General features: G+C 37.2%; 1 protein-coding gene and 1 pseudogene across 1 annotated transcript; one reads left to right on the top strand and one right to left on the bottom strand.

Moving 5' to 3' along the window:
* Positions 1-948: 948 nt before the first annotated feature.
* On the top strand, positions 949-22,894 carry LOC114195482 (uncharacterized). The gene is made up of 6 exons (XM_028085970.2): positions 949-1,148; positions 1,485-2,499; positions 12,131-12,463; positions 20,255-20,344; positions 20,473-20,517; positions 21,720-22,894. The coding sequence occupies exons 2-6, from the start codon at positions 1,597-1,599 to the stop codon at positions 22,629-22,631; spliced, it is 2,283 nt and encodes a 760-aa protein (XP_027941771.1). The 5' UTR covers positions 949-1,148; positions 1,485-1,596; the 3' UTR covers positions 22,632-22,894.
* On the bottom strand, positions 13,516-16,598 carry LOC146884139 (uncharacterized; annotated as a pseudogene).
* Positions 22,895-23,014: the final 120 nt, after the last annotated feature.

The raw sequence follows: 23,014 nt of genomic DNA, 5'->3' as shown, positions 1-23,014 counted from the left end.
TTCTAATTATAGTCAATTGTAAATTCTTCTTGTAACGTCTATATTTGTCAACTCTTTCACAACTTAACAATATATATGCTTTCTTTTATTATTGACCATTTGTTGTATATGACCTTAATATTACAATAACAAATCCTATCTTAAATGTTAGCTCATGAACTTTTCAAACATATCATTCCGTGTACCAAACACTTATACAAATTATGATTACTACTTTTCGTAACATAAGCATCATTATTTTCATATTAAAATTTAGTACTTTCTAGAACATGTAATCCAAAAGTTGAAAACTAACTTCTAGATTAGATAATGCAAAAGTTAAAATATGGAAGTAAATATGGAAATAGGAATTACTTCTACATACTTCCACATTGATCAATATGGAAGTATATATGACAATTTAAAAGTTTGTTTGGTTTCATATTATGTAATCTAAGTTAAATTTACAATTTAGGATTGTACAATCATAATTTTTCTGGTCTGAGTGCATCTCTCAAATTGGACAATCCGGAATTGAATCTATCATAGCTATGAATTATAAAATCTAGGGTGTTACAATTCGCAACTACGTTGAATGTGAAATTAGTACAATGGAAGACTCAATCTAAAAGACTTTGGAATTATTCTAAAAATAACTCAAAAACTAGTTATACCTTTCTTATTGCTCGAATGCTTTGAATAAAGGAAGCCGAAGAACTAACTCAAAGGAGTTACTTAAGTTCAACCTTTACCTTCAACCACACGCTTGCTAAATCAAATGTAAAAAAAAGAGTAAGAGATCACAAGACACAAATCTAGAGCATCAATGAATGTTTTAGAGGATAAATGAGTTATGATACAAAAATGACAAATTAAACATTAAAAATGACAAATTTTCATGGGCTTTGTCGAAGCCCAACCCCAACCAGAGCCACGTGGATCTTGGAACTATTTTAATTTTTTTAAGGAAAGGACGGAGAAAAGAAATGACCGGGGAAAGAAAGAAAGGAAGAAAGACTGTTGTGTTTAAATAAAACAAGAAGGATAAGAGAGAAGCACCTTCTTCTTCTTCTTTGTTACTGCTTCAACTTCTTAACAACAATTTCACACTTTCACTTTTTTCCAATTCCCGTTGGTTAAGTCACTCGCTCTAATCCCACCTCTGCACTGTAAGCCCTTCTTTTTCCTCTTCAATTTTCGCTCGCTGTTTGCGTTTCCGTTTTTGGTACTCAATTCTTAAATGATAAATGAATAATTAAAGCTTTTGGGGTGCTTTTGTTTTTCACTATTTTTTCTTTGGATGTTTACTGAATTTTGTGGCATGAAAGCGTGTTAGTGTTTTGTTTGTGTTGGCTGTTTTCTAGCTTTTGTTTCTGCTGACGCTGCATTTACCTTAGTGGTTGAAGTTGAGGTGGATGTTTTGATGGTTTATTTGGCTTTTCAGAGTGGAATGTGTGTATTTTAACTGGCGTTGTGTTTGTGCTTTTGGTGTTTGTGGTTTTCAGCGTTGTTGATCGGTGAAGTTGGTGAGAGACAAATCTTGAAGAGTTTTGGATCTGTTTCCTGGGAAACCCTAGTTTTCTGCCGTGAGTATTTGGAAATTGGGATTCTGTGGAGATGCAAGCTGAGGATGGGACTAGCAATGGTGATAAGTGGGCTGGGTTGGGTAGGAGGTCAGATTCTGAAGATGGAGATTACGGGGGGAGAATTCTAGGTGGAAATAATATTGCTGGAGGTGAAGAAGGTCAGGGCTTGAAGGATGAAGCTTTAAAGGATGGGGTTGTGGTTGAAGGTGAAGAAGTTCGGGGTTTGAAGAAAGAAGCTTATGATAGTAGGGTGACAAGTAAAGGTGGGAATGGTATTGCTGAAGGTGAAGAAGTGTGGGTCTTGAAGCGTGAAGCTATAAATAATGGGGTGACGCACGAAGGAGGAAATTGTGTTGCTAATAGGAAAGAAGTTTGGGGTTTGAAGAATGGAACTGTAAATACTGGGTTAACAGTTGAGGGGGGCAATGGTGTTGCTGAAGGTGAAGAAAAAGTTCAGGACTTGAGGAATGAAACTGTAAATAATGGAATGGTTCTTGAGGGTGGAAATGGTGTTGCTGAAGGCGAAGTTTGGGACTTGAAGAATGATGCCACGAATATCAGGGTTGTAGTTGCTGATGGGAATGGTGTTGCTGAAGATGAAGAGGTTTTGGGCTCAAAGAAAGAAGTTATATATAATGGAGTGGCAATTGCTGATGGAAATATTATCGCTTACAGTGGAGAAGATCTGTGCTCAAAGAATAAAGCTGTAAACAATCAGGTGGCAATTGCAGATGGGAGTGGTGTTACTCCAGTTGAAGATGACCGCTTGAAGAATGAAACTGTAGATCATGTAGAGGTACTTACAAATGGATTTGGTGTTGTAGAAGGGAAGTCTGGTGCTGTTGAATGTTTTCGAACATATAAGAGGCGCAAGCATGTAAAACGTGCTTCAGAATTTAAAGTTCAGGAGAACAGCAGAAAACATTTGGAAGTGGTAAGTTACCTGCTGGACCAGTTTTTCCCTACTGCTTTTACAATATTTGTGCCTTTGATGGTTCTGTATATCTATTTGTCATCACTCCGCACAAGATGTTTCATGTGTTACGTATGTCATTTTATAAAATTGTTAGAGGTGGTGATAGCTGGTAGATTGTTGGGTTTATGTTAAAAAGAGGTCAATCAGCTTTTTTTTTTTCGTAAGATGCACATGTGCCTATTACTTGTAGTTATGGAATAATTTACAGGAGTGCTGATATTCAAGGGTATTCCTGTTCTATATGGGTTGGATTGGACTTGTAATTATAAATGTTTTAGTTAAGTAGTTTAAAAAATATGACTATGGAGAGATATTGTCCTTCCTTGGTTAATTATGGATGATTTACTCCGGCTATATTTGGGTGGATGTAGTGTGCGGTGGTTGTTTCTTTAGCTGCTCCCTAAGGCATTTGTTCTAACATACGATATTAGGTTTCTGGTCTTTGGTTTCTTGCTGTGGCTTCTAGGTCTATGGTAGTGAGTATTTGTAGAAGGTTTATTAAGCTGAGTGATGCATTAGAAAAACGTAAAGTAGAATGCTAGTGTTGGTAGAAGAAATATTGAATACTGCTAATCCTTTTGTCTCTGTGCTCTTTAGTCTTATTTTGCTAATGCTTTGAAGATATGGAGTTACTTGGACACAAACACAGATAGGATATGAGTTCAATAAGTATGCCAATGTTAGTAAGAATAACTTAAGTAACCCATCATGAGCTGCATTTGATTCAAGATTAGGTATGTTACTTCTTGTTAAGTTTGTGAATTTAAGAACAAAAATGATGAGTAGAACATCAAATGACAAAATTTGGGGATCATTTCTCTTGTACGTTTTAGATATTGTTCATTGGAGCAGCTATGGCTGGTTAAAATTTTATTAGGTCCAAAATGGAAGTGTACTCAGAGTTAAAACACAAGGGAAAATGTATTTTGGTTGTGGATCATACTTGATATTTTTATTTGTGACAAAAGAGAACTAATTGGCAAAGTCAATGTTTGACATTGCTATTGTGCAAAGATCAAATCCTCATGCATGTACACTGTTGAGTGGAGAATAATTATGTACAAAAGTGAAGCTGAGTTGCAACCTATGCGGTGTATTTTTCATAAACTCTAGGAAAGAGAGAATCATCAAGTTGAAACCATATGCTTTTTAGACAAAACATGATTTCTATTTATATTGAGAAAAAATGAATCAGTACAATAAGTAGAGGAGATTTGATATCCTCTAGTAATAAATATATGATACAGGAATAATAAAAAAGGTTCCTAATAAAACAGATAATCTGGATATTCTTCATTATATAGGGGATCAATTCCGTATTTCTATAATTTTAACACTCCCCTTGAAGTAGAGCATATAAGTTGTATGTTCCCAACTTACTACAAATATAACCAATCCTTACTCAACCAACTATTCACTAGAGTTGACAAATCTAGTAGCCAAATATCCAGGCTCCAATTTTTCTCTTTTGAAATGAGAATCCATCATAGTATGTTTGGTCCTCTCATGAAAGATAGGATTAGAGGCAATGTGTAATGTTGCTTGATTGTCACATTCAAGGTGCATTTGGAAGTTTTCATCAAATGTGAGCTCTTTGAAAAGTTGTTTTAAGCCATATGAGATCAAAAGTGACTAATGTCATTGCCCTATATTCTGCATCTACACTTGAGCTTACCACAACATTTTTGTTTCTTACTTTTCTGCAATGTTAAATTACCTTAAACAATAACACAATTGATTTGCTAGCTAGAAGGGAACCAACTCCCAAATACCACTACTTTAAAGGGCACACATCTTATTAACCATCACTTATCACCATTCTTGGTGAGATAAAGCTTCATCTAGAGATCTAGAAATGGAAATAGAAGATGATAAGGACAAATAAGTATAATGTATGGTGTAAAAAGGATGATAGTTGTGGTTTGTACAGTGGGGAGAAGGGTTATGGGTAAAAGCGTACCTATTTGAATAGCAATTGGTCAGTCATTTTAGAGAATATTAGATTCGGTCCAAAAGATAGTGTTGGGGAAAGATTGAGCATGACCTCTATTATATCATTCTTTGTCCAAGATGGATTGTCGTACTAGAATTTCAATAGGCCATGAACGATGTTGACATACTTCAAGAGGTGTTGGAGAAACATCCCCGAGTTACAATAGAGTCATCTAGTGATGATGAAAGAAGATCGATGGTGGTGGGAAAGTGACTATATATGTCGCCATTGGAATAAACCCTAAACCCTATTATATGGAACAAACTCAAAGAAAGAGATGTTAGTAGTCATGAAATACCTTTGAAGATTAGGAGAGAAACATTGATACTCATTATGAGAGTAATGATATTCTACAAAGACACATTGAACGACCGAGGTAGAAGTTTATCTTGACCAGGTGAGTTTATGCACAAAACATGTGTTACTAGAAACACGTGGAAGAAGACTATGAATGAGGAAAAAGGATAGAGTGGTGGGGTACCCAATCATTAAGACAAACGATGGCAACTAATTAATAAGGTAACATACTATAAGGACGACATCCACCCAAAATTATGAAGAAGATGAATTTGAAGAAGTGTTTGAGTATAGTTTCAATTATATGTTTGTTTTGTCGTTCATACAATCCATTTTGTTGAGGAGTACGAGGACATGAAGTTATGTAAAGGATAGCATTAGATGGCATGAATTGTTGGAATTGGATACTAGAGGACTCTGCTATCTTGACATTAGATTGTCAATGTCTTGTTTAGCAATCCCATCTCCTAAGCTTTTACATGAATGCTCGGGTCATCCACGTTTATCAAAATTGAAAAGTATGATTCCCGAACTCAACAAACTCCAAAACCATATTTGGAATACATATCAATTAAGAAAGTATGAATGTGAGTCATGTCAATTAGGAAAATATATCCGGTCTTCTTTTCCAAAAAGAAATGAAACAAGATGTAACTTTGTCTTCTCTATAGTTTATTTTACCATTTGGGGTCCAAGCCGAATCTCATCCTTTGGGTTTCAGTATTTTGTAACTTTTGTTGATGAATGTTCTCATTGTACTTGAGTTTACTTAATGAAGGATTGGTCTGAACTTTTAAATAATTGTGTCTATCCTTGGTAAAACTAAAAACCAATTTATCAAGATCTTAAGGGGTGGTAATGCCAAATAATACTTTTTTTGTAGTTTTCCACTCTTTGTATATCCTTTTCCTAACACTGTTCCATTTTCGCCCAATAATCCAAATTCATCTCATTAGCCCAATTCACATGGACCATCACGCCTCCTCTTATCACTTACCAACGACGGATTCAAATGATTGGTCCAATACCTCATGGTGTGTCCTTTTCATCAAGTCCTTTACCATTCGTACTACATCTCCTAATTATGAAGATTCTAGTTGGCCTATTTCCATTCCGAAATGTACTCGCTATACGCACAATCCTCATCCTATTTACAATTTTCTAAGCCATCATTGTTTGAGCCCTTTCTATTTTTTCTCCTCTTTATCTTTCATTACCATTCCTAAAAATGTGACGGAGGTACTTAATCATTTTGGATGGCGACAAACCATGATTGTTGAGATACATGCTCTTGAACATAATGGCACATGGGACTTGGTTACTCTTTCACTTGGACAGAAGATTGTTGGTCGTCGTTGGGCCCAATGGTGTAATTGATCGCCTCAAAACTAGATTGGTGGCCAAAGGGTATACTCAAATCTATGATCTTGATTATGGTGATACTTTTTCTCTCTTACCTAAATTGACTATTGTTCGCCTCTTCTTTGTTGTGACAATTATGGCATTGGCCTCTCCATCAATTACATATCCAAAATGTTTTTCTTCATGGTGATTTAAAATAGGAGATTTACATGAAACTTGACAATCATTTTATTCGAGAGAAGATGTTATCCAAAGAAGTTTTTGTACCAAGCATGTTGGATCTGTTGGAAAATTACTATATGCTATACCTATGAGCTGTACCTATCTTTCTAGGTTGGTCTTTGCTCTTTCCTATGCTCATTGTATCATAACTTTATCAATATAAATCGGATAACATATGAAAGGAGTGTTCAATCTCTCAGACTCTCAAATATAGTCTCCTTTATTTCTCAACTGGTGCGATTGAGGGCATGGGAAGAAAGCATGATAGATTCTGTTGAGATGTAATATTTTATTTTATCATGTATGGGATCTTTTCTTTAGGGTTAGGGTTAGGACTGGGCCTTGACTCTTTGTATTCTGCTTACTATCTTCTTATATAAACAGTAGTAAAACAGTAACAGTGACAAGTTTTTCACTGTTTCATTTATCTGAAATCTCTTCAAGATGGTATCAAGAGCCAGAACATGAGTCTGGTTCATCTTCACTGTTTGTCACAGTGACTGTCATCGTCCGCCGTCTTCCGCAACTGTCCGCCGCCGTCCGCCGCGCCGTCCGCCGTCGCCGCCGTCGCCGCCGGCGTGTATACTCCGGTGAAGTCAGGGTTAGGTGCGCCTCGAGGAGCGCAACCCATCCCCGCAAGTCACGTCCCCGGAAACCTCCGCACGCGCCGCCACGCTCCGCTTCTCTCCGGCGACTTTCAAGCGCGTGTACACCATGCGCCGCCTTCCCGGCGCCGGAATCGCGCCGCGCCACCGTCGTTCGTCTCGCCGGAGCCTCCTGGTCTTATATCTGCTCTTGGTTCTCTGTTTCGGTGACCATATCTTGAACCTAGGGTTTCTTCTCAAAAGTTAAGTTTTTTTTTTAATGGCTTCTACGGGTGGATTGTCTCCCTCTCTATCAGCTACTCCTATTATTACCTCTGTGAAACTGAACTGGAAAAATTACTCCTCTTGGTCAGCTTCGGTGGAGTTGTGGTTTCTTGGTCAAGGTTATCATGATCATCTTGAAAAAGAGGTCTCTAATATTTCAGAGGAAGAGAAACCTAAGTGGCAGAAATTGGATTTTCAGTTGTGTGCTGTTTTATGGCAATCAGTTGAGCAAGGGGTCTTAGACATTTTGAGACCTTACAAGACATGCTTCTCTTTTTGGAAAAGGGCACAAGATATTTTTGCTAACGATATTCAACGCCTCTTTGATGCAACTCAAAGAGTAGCCTCACTCAAACAAATCAATCATGATATGGTTTCTCATATAGGAAAGGCTAGGGCAGCAGTAGAAGAATTGAAGAGTTTTTTTGTGGCTGATTCATTAGAAGATATCAACAAAAAACTTGATAAGTTTTACATGGTCTTAATTCTGAGGAGCCTACACTCGACTTTTGATCATGTGCGTGATCAAGTTTTAGCCGGTGATCAAATCCCTTCGATGGACAACTTAGTTACTAGACTTCTTCGTGTACCTACATTGGTCAAAGATGAAAGTTCAACTGATGTTTTTGAAACATCAGCAATGGTAGCACCACGAGGAAGAGGAGGAGGTCGGAGCAACCGTGGAGGACGTGGTGGTCGAAGTGGGCGTCCTCAATGCTCATATTGTAATAGAATGGGCCATACCCAAGACAAGTGTTACTCCTTACATGGTTTTCCCGATAAAGCTGCTCATGTGTCCAAGTCTGATCATTCAGAATCTAGAATTTCTGATGAAGAGTACCAAGAATTCTTGAGGTACAAATCTGAGAAATCCAACAATCCTGGCTCATCCTCTTCAATGTCAACTGCATGCATCTCTCAATCTGTGGAAGGTCTTAGTCCATGGATTCTTGACTCAGGTGCCTCAGATCATGTCTCTGGTAACATTTCCTCATTTTCCTCCATTTCCTCTCCCAAAAGTCCTCATTTTATTACTGTTGCAAGTGGATCCAAAGTGGCATCTCAAGGAATTGGCAAAGTTTCTTTATCACCTTCACTAAATTTAAACTCTGTTTTGTACATTCCTCATTGTCCTTACAATTTAATCTCTTTGAGTCAATTGACTTGTTCCTTAAATTGTTCTGTAACCTTTACTGCTAATTCCTTTGCTATACAGGAACATGGTACGGGTCGTCTGATTGGAGAAGGACATGAGTCACGGGGACTTTATTTCCTAAAACCAAGCTCCTCAGTATCTTGTTTTGCAACTTCATCCCCAAAACTTTTGCATGATCGTTTAGGTCACCCAAATTTGTCTAAGTTGAAGATGATGGTTCCGAGTCTCAAACACATTCAAGCCTTAGATTGTGAATCGTGTCAGTTAGGAAAGCATGTTAGATCTTCCTTCCCTAAAAAGTCTGAGACACGATGTAATTTTGCTTTTTCTACTGTTCATTCTGATGTTTGGGGACCAAGTCGTGTCACTTCTTTTGGTTTTAACTATTTTGTAACGTTCATTGATGAATTCTCTCGATGTACTTGGGTTTATCTAATGAAAGAAAGATCGGAACTTTTATCCATATTTGTGTCCTTCTTTAATGAAATTAAGAACCAATTTGGGAAGACAATTAAAATTCTCAGAAGTGATAATGCTAAGGAATATTTTTCTGCTGCGTTTTCCTCATTTTTATCTTCCCAAGGAATTTTACATCAGTCAACATGTCCTCATACTCCACAACAAAATGGCATAGCCGAAAGAAAGAATAGACACCTTATCGAAACTGCACGCTCTCTCATGTTGAATACCAATGTTCCTATTCATCATTGGGGAGATGCAGTCCTCACTGCTTGTTTTCTAATCAATAGGATGCCTTCTTCTTCTATTGAAAATAAAATTCCTCACTCGATAATTTTTCCAAATGATCCTTTGTATCGTGTTTCTCCATGTGTGTTTGGATGTACTTGTTTTGTTCATAATGTCTCTCCAGGTCTTCATAAACTTTCTGCAAAGGCTATTAAGTGTGTCTTTTTGGGATATTCTCGCCTTCAGAAAGGGTATAAATGTTATTCTCCCTCAACCAAAAGGTATTATATGTCTGCTGATGTTACATTCTTTGAGGACACACCTTTTTTCTTGTCCTCCATGGAGGAGAGTTCTTCTATTCAACAAGTCCTTCCTTTACCATCCTGTGATCCCTTGGTTCTTCCTGAAACTCAACCTCAAAATGCCAATGACATTGTTCAACCACCTCTTCTCACATATCAGCGTCGCACTCCAGTGACTCCTTCCTTGCCTGAAGACCCCTGTGACTCAAATCCTTCTCCACCAGATTCTCGAATCATGGATCCTTCATCCTCTTCATCTTCTCTTGACTCCGATCACACTTGGCTATTGCCCTTCGGAAAGGTACTCGCTCTACTCGTAATCCACATCCTATTTATAACTTTTTGAGTTATCATCGTTTGTCTCCTCCATATTTCTCTTTTGTTTCCTCCTTGTCTACCGTTAAGGTTCCTAAGAATGTTGATGAGGCACTTGGTCATCCTGGATGGAGACAAGCCATGATTGATGAAATGCAGGCACTTGAACACAGTGGGACTTGGGAACTTGTCTCTCTTCCTCCTGGTAAGAAGTCTGTGGGCTGTAGATGGGTCTATGCTATTAAGGTTGGTCCGACTGGTGCTGTAGACCGACTCAAAGCCCGTCTCGTCGCTAAGGGGTATACTCAGGTATACGGTCTTGACTATTGTGATACTTTTTCTCCTGTGGCTAAAATAAGTTCTGTTCGTCTTTTCCTTGCTATGGCTGCCATTCGCCAATGGCCTCTGTATCAGTTGGACATTAAAAATGCCTTTCTTCATGGTGATCTGGAAGAGGAGATATACATGGAGCAACCTCCTGGGTTTGTTGCTCAGGGGGAGTCTGGGTTAGTTTGTAAGTTGCATCGTTCTCTCTATGGCTTGAAGCAATCTCCTCGAGCTTGGTTTGGTAAATTTAGTCGTGTTGTGCAGAATTTTGGATTGAAACGTTGTGAAGCGGATCATTCAGTATTTTATGGTCATACTTCTCCTGACAAATGTGTTTATCTTATGGTTTATGTTGATGATATTGTTATCACAGGAAATGATATCACTAGAATTACTCAATTGAAGAACCATTTGTTTAGCCACTTTCAGACCAAAGATTTGGGTCGTCTTAAATATTTTCTTGGTATTGAAGTGGCGCAATCAAGAGAAGGTGTCATCATTGCACAGAGAAAATATGCTCTTGATATTTTGGAAGAAACAGGTCTGACAAATTGCAAGCCCATTGATAGCCCTATGGACTCAAATCAAAAATTAACAAGAGATCAAGGTGAACTTTTCTCAGATCCGAGAGATATAAAAGGTTGGTTGGAAAACTCATCTACCTTACTATAACAAGACCTGATCTTTCTTATCCAGTGGGAGTTGTTAGTCAATTTATGCAAAATCCCCACATTGATCATTGGAATGCTGTGATTCGCATTCTCAGATATGTAAAAGGGAACCCAGGACAAGGATTGTTGTATGAGAACAAGGGAAGTACTCAAGTTGAAGCGTATTGTGATGCAGATTGGGCTGGTTGTCCAATTGATAGAAGATCTACCACAGGGTATTGTGTATTCCTTGGAGGGAACCTTGTATCTTGGAAAAGTAAGAAACAAAGTGTTGTTGCTCGATCTAGTGCAGAGGCGGAATATCGATCTATGGCTCTAGCTACATGTGAACTAGTATGGATTAAACAACTCCTTCAAGAGTTGAAATTTTGTGAAAATGAGCAGATGAAGTTATATTGTGACAACCAAGCAGCCCTTCACATTGCCTCCAATCCGGTGTTTCATGAGAGAACAAAGCATATAGAAATTGATTGTCATTTTGTTAGAGAGAAATTACTATCCAAGGATCTTGTTACAGAGTTTGTCGGCTCTAATGAACAACTTGCAGACATTCTGACTAAATCTTTAAGAGGGCCTAGAATTCAATTTATATGTTCCAAGCTTGGAGCATATGATCTATATGCTCCAGCTTGAGGGGGAGTGTTGAGATGTAATATTTTATTTTATCATGTATGGGATCTTTTCTTTAGGGTTAGGGTTAGGACTGGGCCTTGACTCTTTGTATTCTGCTTACTATCTTATATAAACAGTAGTAAAACAGTAACAGTGACAAGTTTTTCACTGTTTCATTTATCTGAAATCTCTTCAAGAGATTCTTTTCCTTTTTGTTACCTTACATTATAATAATTTGCTTCATTGCAAATAATTAGTCCAGCCAAGGGGTTAAATTTGTCAGCTCATTTTTTTGCTTGAATTGCATTATTTTTTGACAGTTGCTATTATAATAGTATTTGTATTTAATGTGGGAATAGGAAGAGAGGAAATTTTTCTTTACCAAGATTTGTGCCTCACACTAAAACAAAATCATGACTCTGGCCTTGGTCCAGACGTTACTTCAAGCACACTAAACACTCCTGGTTCTTTCTGCAAAGTTGTTTTTGAACTTTTTACGCTATATACTTTATTCTTTCTGCAGAAACTGTGATTTGATTGTAGGCAAGACTTAAATAGATTATTTACTTGACCATTGGGGGAATGTCGTGCTAAAGCATTTATATCATTCATTAATCAATGATAATGGTGGTATGGAATGGTGTATAAGAGAAGCACTTATGATTCATCCTAAAATTAGTTGTGCCACTATAATGACTGTTGATCAGTTAGAAGTTCACTTATCATGCATACAGGACCAGTTCCTTCAGTTTTACTTTTCTCATTTTTTTCTGCAGGAAACTTTTAAAATTGATAATAATGGTCAAGAACGTTCTTCGGATTTAGAGTGTTTGCTTTATAGATTACAGAGTGAAGCTAATGGGCAAGAAAATGCTGTGCATAATGGATTTTCTACTGAGCCTGATGGCCATGGTGCAACTGAAAGGTGTCAGCGTTTGTTCTGTGATATCTTAGCATCTGAGAAGTTCAGTTCATTATGTAAAATATTGCTTGAAAATTTCCAAGAAATGAAACCTGAAACTGTAGTCGACTTTAGCCTGATAAACTCCAGGATGAAGGAACAAGCTTATGATGAATCACCTACACTTTTCTTATCTGATCTTCAACAGGTAATTTATAACAGTAGCTTGCCTCTTGTTACAACTTTTACATAGCTATGATTTTTCTTGAAAATTTGAAATTTTTTTGTAACTGAATATGTGCTTTAATTGAGTGCCATGATGGTGATGTGCTTGTTCTTTTATTTTTGGTGAAAATCTTGTTCTTAGTTTTAGTTATAGTGTTTCATGAAAACTCAATCAACAATCATGAATATTTTTTGCATCCAATGATTTGGATTAGTTGGCTCTTACCTTACACAAAAATATTCTTTCATGCAGAGAAAGAGTTCCTTGGTTGCCCTTTAACAAAGTAACTCTAACTTCAAAGTAATAATTACACAAAGATCCCTAGAATCTTCTAACAACTTCTAGTAGAACACTTAATATACTACTAACACTACCCCTCAAGTTGATATATGGATATCTATCATTTCTAGCTTGCATGTGAGGTCAGAAATCATTGAGTGGAAAAAACTTTTATGAACAGATCTAGTAATTGATGCCTAGATGAAACATAGGAAGTAGTGATAAGACCACTATCCAGTTTCTCTTTAATCAAGTGTCGTTCTATCTATGTGTGTTTGGTCCTATCATGTTGAATTGGATTGTGAGAATGCTAATAGCTGACTAATTATCACAATAAAGCATCATGGGTTCGTCATAAGCCACTTTAAGATCATTTAGACTAATTCTCAACCATAGCAATTCACACAACCCATGTGCTATAGCTCGGAATTCAACCTCTACACTAGACCTCACAACAAAATGATTTCCTTGACCAAGAAACCATAACTCCACAATAGCATACCAAGATGAGTAATTTTTCCAGTTCAATTTTGCAGTGGTAATAGTAGGAGTAGCAGGTAGAGAGGAAGTCATTCCATTAGTAGAAGCCATTCCAAAAAAAACCTAACTTGAGAAGAAACCCTAGGTGAAAGCTATGGCGACCAAAATAGAGGAACAAGAGCAGAAAGACGTCCATGAGGATTCGGCGAGACGAACGACGGTGGTGGGGTGCGATTCTGGCACCAGGAAGGCAGCGCATGGTAGACAAGCGTTTGAAATGTCATCGAAAAAAGGCGGCACGTGCGGAGGATTTAGAGGCTGTGACTTCCAGGGATGAGTTGCGCTCCTTGAGGCACACCTAACCATGACTTTGCTGGAGTAGATACGTCGGCAACACTGACGGCTGCGGCAGACGGCGGACATGCAACGATGGACGGTGCCTGTGACAAACAATGAAGATGAACCAGAGGAGATGTTCTGGCTCTTGATACCAAGTTGAAGAGATTTTGGAGAAATAAAACAATGAATTTTTATCTCATTGTTATAGTTTTACCATGGTATGTATAAAGTACAAAGAAGCAGAATACAAAGAGTCAAGGCACAACCCTAACCCTAATCCTAAAGATGGGTTCCCATACATGAATAATAGTAAAACAAAAAAACATTACATCTTAGCATTAGGAATATGTAGAACATTTTTCAGAACTATTGTTGGGTTTATTTGGACATCTCCTTGACCAGCTATAGCTATTAGTTTCCATTAGCTATGGATATTTTCTTGTTGTTAGGACATGGGCAATATCTGGAAAAGTATTTAGGGAAGGGTGTTATATGATTTGTGGCTTCGCATTCTAAAACCCAATAGTGGGTACATGGTATATTTGAGACATTAAATCTAATCGAAAATTGTAATCTAGTAGAATATGTCAATGAACACATACTTATGGATTTTTCCAATTTATTAAGGAAGGATCTTACTCTTTCTAGCTCCTCACGATTGAGTTGGATAGATCCTCCTTGATTTTCAGGAACAACAACATGCTGCTTGACCCCCTCTCTTTGGAGGAGCTCCTTTGTATCCCTAATCTTTGCTTTGAAGTTTTCCTTGCAACTTCCAACATTTTTCCCTAGTGTGGTGTGGCTTGTTGCAATAAGTACACCATACTCCTTCATTTCTTCTCCAACTTCATAAGAAAGGCTCTTTTCCTTTGGTAAGCAACCATTGTTGTTTCTTCGGCAATCATTGCTGAATGTTTTGCAATAGAAGTCTCTAGCAGTAGACGACGGCTACTTTCTTCACTCTGAGTAATTGCCATGACTTCATTGAGTTATGGCACCTTCTCCTTTCCCAATATTTGAAATCTGACTTGATCATATTCTTGGTTTAGACCTACCAAGAAATCATACACCCCATCCTGGTCAATGTACTCTCTTAGAATTTCCAAATTCTCATAACACTTGACCTTAATGACCTTATAGTGATCCAATTCCATCCACAAAGCTTGCTGGTTTACACACTGTTCTGCCTATTTCCCTAAGCAAATCTATGACATTTTTGTTGAGAAATGAAGATTCCTTTCTTAGAGTAGGCTACTTCAATTCCCAAAAAATACTTGAGTTTCCCTAGAATCTTTATTTCAAATTCTGCTGCAAGACATGTCGCAAGACATTCACTCAACTTCTGCTGCTCTCTCTTGCCTTCTTCGGTTAAAATAAGATCATCTACATAAACCAGCAAAATAGTTACTTCCCCTGAAACTGAATGTTTGAAAAAAAGAGTATGGTCTCCCTGATTCTGTTTATAACCCAAACTTGTTATCACATTAGTGAATCTACCGAACCATGCTCTAGGAGATTGTTTTAGTCCATATAAGGTCTTTTCTAGTTTGCATATAGTTCCTGAGCCTGCCATTTCATCATAACATGGATGTAACTCCATGTAAATTTCCTCTTCAAGATTTTCATGTAGGAACACATTCTTTACATCAAATTGTTGTAAGTCCCAATCATTATTCACTGTTAATGATAATATGACCGACTATATTCATTTTTGCAACCGGAGCAAAAGTTTCCAAGTAACCACCCTATAAGTATGTGTAAATCCTTTAGTCACTAATCTTGCCTTGTAAACTGTTCCATCTACTTCAAAATAAATACCCATTTGCACCCTATTGCCTTTTTCCCTCTAGGTAAGATAGCAAGCTTCCAAGTCTTATTTTTGTTCAATGCTTCCATTTCAACATCCATGGCTTGTTTCCATATTTTATAAGATAATGCTTCAGATACAGAAGATGGTATGAATATGTTATTCAGATTTGTAAGGAAAGTTTTATGGGTAGGAGAGAGTTGTTTGAAGGATAGAAAATTTGATAAAGGATAAACAAGTTTTCTTTATAAGAGCAATAGGTAGGTCAAGGTCATTAGGTTGGCTAAGGTTTTCTTGTTGTACTTCTGAGGTTTCCAAAATTCCAGTATCACATTCATTAAACAAATTTACAGAACTAGTAGATGTTACCTCATGTTGTGGTACTGGATTGGATTCTTGAACATGACTAGAAGCTGGAATGACCCTCATTTTTCTCCTTGAATACACTAGATTTTTCTCAAATTTTCTACCATTAGTAATCTCCGTTTCAAATTGGGTGTTTGAATTTGTTGGGGTTCAATCTTAAGTTCAGTTTTGGTCAAAGTAGTTTCGGTCTCTAGTTGTATTTCAATTTCAGGTTGGGTTGGACTAATATCGGGTTTGTCCATGTTCACCACACTAGGATTAATTTCAGGTCTTGAGAATATTAGAAGCTCATCTTCCCTTAAAGGTTTATCTTCCTTTCTTATACCCTCCCCCTGAAGATGAGATACCTTAAAATAACTTTCCTGTTCAGGAAAAGTGTCAAGGAGCATGCTGTTATGCTAGCCAACATTAATTTTAGATTTTATATTTACTGTGGCTTAATTAGTAGAGAAGGTAGAAGAGGGAGCAACAATAATGGCTATGACTTCATTCAGAGTTGGAACTCTTTCTTTGCCTAGAATTTGAATCTGAACTTGATCATATTCGGGATTTAGGCCAACCATGAAATCATACACACGGTCTTGCTCAATATACTCATTGAGTAGAACTGAATCCTTTGAAAATTTTTTCTTTTATCATACGATAATGATCCAATTCCATCCATAGGGACTTGAGTTGATTAGCATATTCAGTGACAAATTTATTACGTTGTTTAGCTCCCACAATTTTTACTACTTCATACATTTGGGTAGCATCCTTAGCCTTTGAGTAGGTTTGTTCTTCTGTTTTCCAAATCTCCTTGGATGAGTTTAGAAACATACATGTGTCACTAATCTCAGGTATCATGGAATTCCAAAAGCCACACCATAATCATTGAACTTCTTCCCATGATTTGAATCTGGTTTCTGTTTCATTAGGAGGATTTACTGTCAGATGGCTGCCCTTGCCTTTGCCTTTTTAATATGGTTCGTGTAAGTTGGGACCATTTAAGATAGTTCTTTCCGTTCAATCCGTATGTAGAGTGAATATTATACAATTCTCCATTATTAGGGAGTTTGTCACCTTAATCAGGGACAAAACTCACCATCTCGAGAAGCAAGAATAATGGAATGAAAAACAAAGTGCAGCAATGAAGGCTGCAAGAAGACGGTCGTAGATGCAGTGAAGACTGCATGAAGATGCAGTGAAGACTGCGTGAAGATGCAGTGATGAAGGCTGCAGTGACAAGTAGAAGCAGCGATGAAGGTTGCAGTGGAAAAAAACAGAGGCAGCAATGAAGACTAGAGTTTGGAAAATAGACGCAGCGATGAATCGGAGTGGGTCAAGGTTGCGCAGTAGTGGTGATTGCGATTTGGGGTTTTAGGCTACGGTCAGAGGCTCCTGGATAAGGAGCTCTGATACCATCTTAAAATTAGAAGGGAATGATATTTTTAAAATTAGAAGGGAATGATATTTTTATTCCTTATTGATGATCATTAGGCCAACTTACCTATTTAAACATATACATATATAACAGAACATGTCCTTAGAAAGAATAAATCCCTATAATTACGGATTTTATTCTTGTTAGAATTATTACTTCTATTGTATCATTAAACCTATGTATAGTGTGTAAAGTGGGGGAAACCTCTACTGCTGTATCTAATTATGCACCTAGGATCCTAGTGCAGTCTCTTCGTCTTCCATGTACTTGTGTTGGAAGTACCACATCGACTAGAGATAAGGCCAATTCATAATATATAAGTGAGGTGCAAACTTCACCTTAGAAGCTGGTTTTGTGGGGTTGAGTTAGGCTTAAAGCCCACTTCTAACATGGTTCTAACATGGTATCAGAGCCAAGTTAGAGCCTATCCTAGTGAACGTTCTTGGACATTCTGTTCCACCCGATATCGGGGCGCTAACGAACCACCCACTATTTTCTTGTCCCACGCACGAGATGAATATACTTTGGCGTGAGGGGGTGTGTTGGAAGTACAACATCGATAGAGATAAAGCCAATTCATAATATATAAATGAGGTGCAAACCTTACCTTACAAGCCGGTTTTTGGGGTTGAGTTAGGCTTAAAGTCCACTTCTAACATGGTATCAGAGCCAAGTTAGAGCCTATCCTAGCGAGCTTTCTTGGACATTCTGTTCCACCCGATATTGGGCCACTAAGGGACCACCCATTAATTTCTTCTCCCACGCACAAGACGAATATACCTCGGCGTGAGCGGGTGTGTTGGAAGTCCCACATCGACTAGAGATAAGGCCATTTCATAATATATAAGTAAGGTGCAAATCTCACCTTACAAGCCGGTTTTGTGGGGTTGAGTTAGGCTTAAAGCCCACTTCTAACAACTTGTATATGTTTTCATTATAAATAGAAGAGAGTGAGAGTGGTCCTAAAAGTATTCTTATTACAATCTTCCTAACATTAAAACAGAATCTGAACTAATTAAGCCACAATAAATAAATAAAAAACTACAATCAAGGTTGGCTAGTGTAACAGCTTGCTCCTTGACAATATCACTTCTGGTGCCCTGTATGGCTGCCATGGTTTTTACCATCACATCATAAATGTGTGCAACATCTTTCCTTAGAATATTGTTCCTTTATTGCAATCCATATGGCTTTCTGCTGAATTTAGAAACAAACATGTGTAACTGATTTCTAGAGCCCATTGAGTTCCAAAACCATGCCATGATCATAGAGTCTCCTTCATCCCATGACTTGAATGTAGGATCATCTTCAGCAGGGGCATCATTGGTTAAATGGCTAGCCTTTCCTTTTCCTTTCAAGATGGTCTTAATGACTTGAGACCATTTTAGATAATTTTTTTCATTCGATCAATAGGCTGAATGAACACTTTATAATTCTATTGCATTGTGGGGCTTGTCTCTATTTTTCATTTCAGCCATTACAATTATGTACAATTAAGGAACAAAATAATTGATAAGTGAACTAGACAAAGATGCAAGATGCACAATAATGGATGTATGAGATTGTGGAGCAATGAAGGTTGATTAAACACACACTCAGAACATGCAACCATGAAGATTGCAATTAGTTTTATTGCAATTAGGTTTACACCACAATGAAGACTGCAATTAAATCACACGATCAAAAGGTCCAAGAAGTATAAGGGCTTTGATACCATCTCAAGTTTAGAAAAAAATAATATAGAATCTTATTCTGTGTCATTACATACGACCGATATTTATACATACATACATATATATTTTGGATAATTTTTGAAACAAGCACAACCTGTTCTAGGAAACAAATCCCTGAGATTGGAGGATTGATATGCTAGTAATAAAACCAAGATACAACCAATATACATAATTAAACTAATAGGAATAAAATCTAAAACTTCCTAAAATATCTTGATATTCTTTAAGCAGAGTTTGCATCCATAAAATTTCAGCAGTTGTTTGAACAAGACCTGGCAACAGCAGCTTGTTTCTTAGCCACCTGGAGATGGGATTTGATATAAGAAAACTAGCAGGAATAAAATCCCTGAGATTGCAGGATAGATATGCTAGTAATAAAACCAAGATACAACCAATATACACAATTAAACTAGTAGGAATAAGATCTAAAACTTCCTAAAATATCTCGATATTCTTTAAGCAGAGTTTGAATCCATATAATTTCAGCAGTTGTTTGAGCAAGACCTGGCAACAACAGCTTGTTTCTTAGACCACCTAGAGATGGGATTTAATATAAGAAAAATGACAGCACAGGAGGTGGACCTGCGATCATTAGGATCTGTAGCCCAATCTGTATTAGGAAAAGCTTGTAACTTGTAAGGGAAAAGGAGAGGCAGATGTCATAGGAGTAGTATTATGAAGACCATGTAAAATACTAACTATCATATTATTCATGCACTAGTAAAAATACTTATCATAGTACTTAAGAGGAAGACCATGTAAAATACTACCTATAATATCAAATCCGAATTCTAAAATGGTATGAGAGCCTGCTCTAGATCTATTATTGGGCCACCTATCATATTTTTCATGCACCAGTGTTGAGCTGGGGCTGGGGGTTGATGTATTTCAAGTCTTGCACTGACTATTGATAAGGCCAACCTAATGTATATGAATAAGGGACAGGCTGGTTTAGTGGATGAATTAGACTTAAGTCCAAATTAGTAGAATACAATACAGGTAGTGAGAAGGTTCATCCATGATTCCTTGGCCTATATTTGATACACCCAAATCAGATATAATCAGATCGTCAAGAGCTAATTAATGAGTGCCGTCAGACTTTACTAATTTAGCAAAAAAGGATAGTTCCTAAAAATTTTATCAACTACTAATTTCTTAAGATGAATAAATTATTATAAATCCTATATCAACATGATTGCATCAGAGCCATCCATTATCTTTGCCTAATCAGAACTGTCCACAATCTTCAGGGTATTTCTTTACAGTGTTTGTTTATTTCTAGCCTGAGTAGGTAACAGGAGAATTTAATCTTATTTTACATGACTCGGCCTTGTTGATATTCTTAGGTTTGGCAGAAGCTTCAAAATACTGGCCATCAGATTGTTGCTATAGCCAGGAGCCTCTCCAACTTGTCAAAAGCTTCCTTCCGTGAGCGGGTAAAGAAAACTGTTGTTAATAATTTTCCAGTTCCATAATATCTTCATTGCTTCCGAATTATATTCACTTTTAGCTGGGTTACGACTTTTTCTGTCCTTTATAAATCATATCTTTTCTATATTGTCAGGTTGTGATTTCAGCGCACAGATCCTTTGAAGACGGAAAACAAGTGGTAAGAGTATCAATATTTTATTCTGATATTTCATGTGCTGATCATGCATATATCTGGATCGAGTTTAAAAAATCTGATGTTTAGATAAATTGACTTAAAGCGCCTTTGATCTAGTAATCAGATAAAATTTGTGCATATTCCAAATCCTCTCACACTAATGCCACTATTCTATGCACATGTACAAGAGTATTATTTTTCTCTTGATATTGTAAGTTGCAGTTTTTGTATTGTAAGATTCAGTATAAAATAAAAATACATGTATATACCCTGGTGTTTTTTAAAACAAAATGAAAGGTGGGCCATGTTTCAGTTTTTGTGTAAAAACATGAAATAAAATTATGAAGCAAACCCCAAATAGTCTTTAACCTCAAGTGCAGAAGTTTCTCTGTGGACTATATAAATAATGCAAACTTCAAATTCCACTAAGGCTGTTTTTAACTTTGGCTTGCTTTCCCTTGTTGGTCTCCCATTTCACCATTAATAATAAAGAAACAAGTTGCAAGCCTTCTAGCTACTGAAAGAGACCAATGCTGTCTATTATGTGACAGAGACACATGATGTTGATTGTTAATCAATTCTAATTGAAAGCACTAGAGCTTAGACAAATAATGATTGTCTTTTTTGTTCAGTTTTGTCTTGGTTATATCATATTCATCGTTGTAGCATCAATTTCTGTTGCATTATTCTGCATGATCAAAGACCAAAGGTGCCTCTATTGTCTTCTATCTTTTTTCTTTTTGATTTCCTCTTAAAAACTAAATGAGTGTAGAATGAGTTGTCATTGTTTAGTATGGCCAAAATTTATTGCTTATCCGTCCTGCGGTAACCCCACCCAATTTGTCTGGCAATTTCTTAGGTGAAATGCTGGGTAATGAAAACATTAATCCCTATATATTGAAACTTTTCGCTACCTTTAAAACATTATTTTCCTCCGGTTGATAGATACGAGAAGTGTAATTAATTTTTCCTCTGGCGTCTAAATTTTGCTGTGTTCAGAACACACTTGTGACTTGTTTGATTTTTAAGACTTATGTGTTTAAGTATCTTCCTAGGTTTTGCAAGTTTTAACTATCCATGGTGCATGGATTGTTTATGCTGTTCAATCAGAGTACCAAATGCACTTCACTTGATTTGAAATTTTGCTTGAGATTTATTAAACCGGTGTTGATTTTTTATGTTATGTCAAATGGCTGTGTAACCAGGAATCAATCTCTCACATGAAGCCGGAACGGAGACTGGAATGTGTTACATTCAAAATTGGCAGCTGCAGGCATTGTGGAGACAAAGCAGAAGGTGTAGACTGTTTGGTTTGTGATTCATGTGAAGAGGTATATCATCTGTCTTGTATTGAGCCTGCTGTGGAAGAAATACCCCGCAAAAGCTGGTTCTGTGCCAATTGTACTGCCAGGGGAATTGGATGTCAACATGAGAACTGTGTGGTGTGTGAACGGTTGAATGTCCCAAAGAAACTGGACGACATTGTTGGCAGGGAAATCATCCCTGCAAAAGAAGAAAACCCAAATGAATTGGAGGAGAATTCAAATTGTACTTGTGATGGGATTCCAGTTTCCACAGGTCCAAGACATCTTTCTGTCTGCAAAATTTGTAAAATGGTGGTGCATCATGGAAAAATAAAAATCTGTGGTCACTTATTTTGCCCCAGTAAATACTACCATGTAAGGTGTTTGTCTAGTAAGCAGCTTAGGACATACGGTCACTGTTGGTATTGCCCTTCTTGTATATGCCAAGTCTGCTTCACCGACAAAGATGATGATAAGATTGTTCTCTGTGACGGCTGTGATCATGCATACCATATGTACTGTTTGAAACCTCCGCTGAATTTGATTCCTGTGGGGAAATGGTTCTGCATAAAATGTGATGCAGGGATATTAGCAATACGTAAGGCAAGAAAGGCACACGAGAGCAAGAAAGGGAAAATTGGTCAGAAGGATTTAAAGCCAAATGAAGACATTGACAAGAAATGGAGCAGAAAACGTGAACGGGAATCTGATAAAGTTGGAGGAATGGAGATGCTTATAACTGCAGCAAATACTCTGAATTCTGAAGAGAAAATGAATGCAATCCAGATTGAGTCAGAGAGAACATTAACATAAGGGCGTATGTGCTAACTGCTAATACCTAATGTTTTCTATTTCCTGCATTTGTTTTAGATAACTCATTTTCTTAGGCTGTAAAACTACGATAGATTTTACTGACTTTTGGATACATGCCGTTTGGTGAGAAAGGATTTTAGAGGCCAAAGAGCATAATGCATCAATAGAAACTGTGATACATGAAGTCTTGGTCCTTTTTGCAGGTCATATAGCATTGTAATATATGTGGATGATATGAAAATTGATTGGCTACTTTTTTTCTCCATGCAGAATATAACGTTCTGATTGTCATGTTTTGGTAAGCCATGTTCTTTATATTAATGTCGATGTCCGGTTTGTTGATAATAAAAAGGGGTGTGTTTTTGTTTCAGTATAAGAAGTTC

This window comes from Vigna unguiculata, chromosome 8 (genome assembly GCF_037176805.1).
Source record: "Vigna unguiculata cultivar grain cowpea cultivar isolate G323 ecotype 2 chromosome 8, ASM3717680v1, whole genome shotgun sequence".
In the NCBI taxonomy this organism is placed as follows: domain Eukaryota; kingdom Viridiplantae; phylum Streptophyta; class Magnoliopsida; order Fabales; family Fabaceae; genus Vigna; species Vigna unguiculata.
This window is presented reverse-complemented; position numbering and strand designations above follow the sequence as displayed.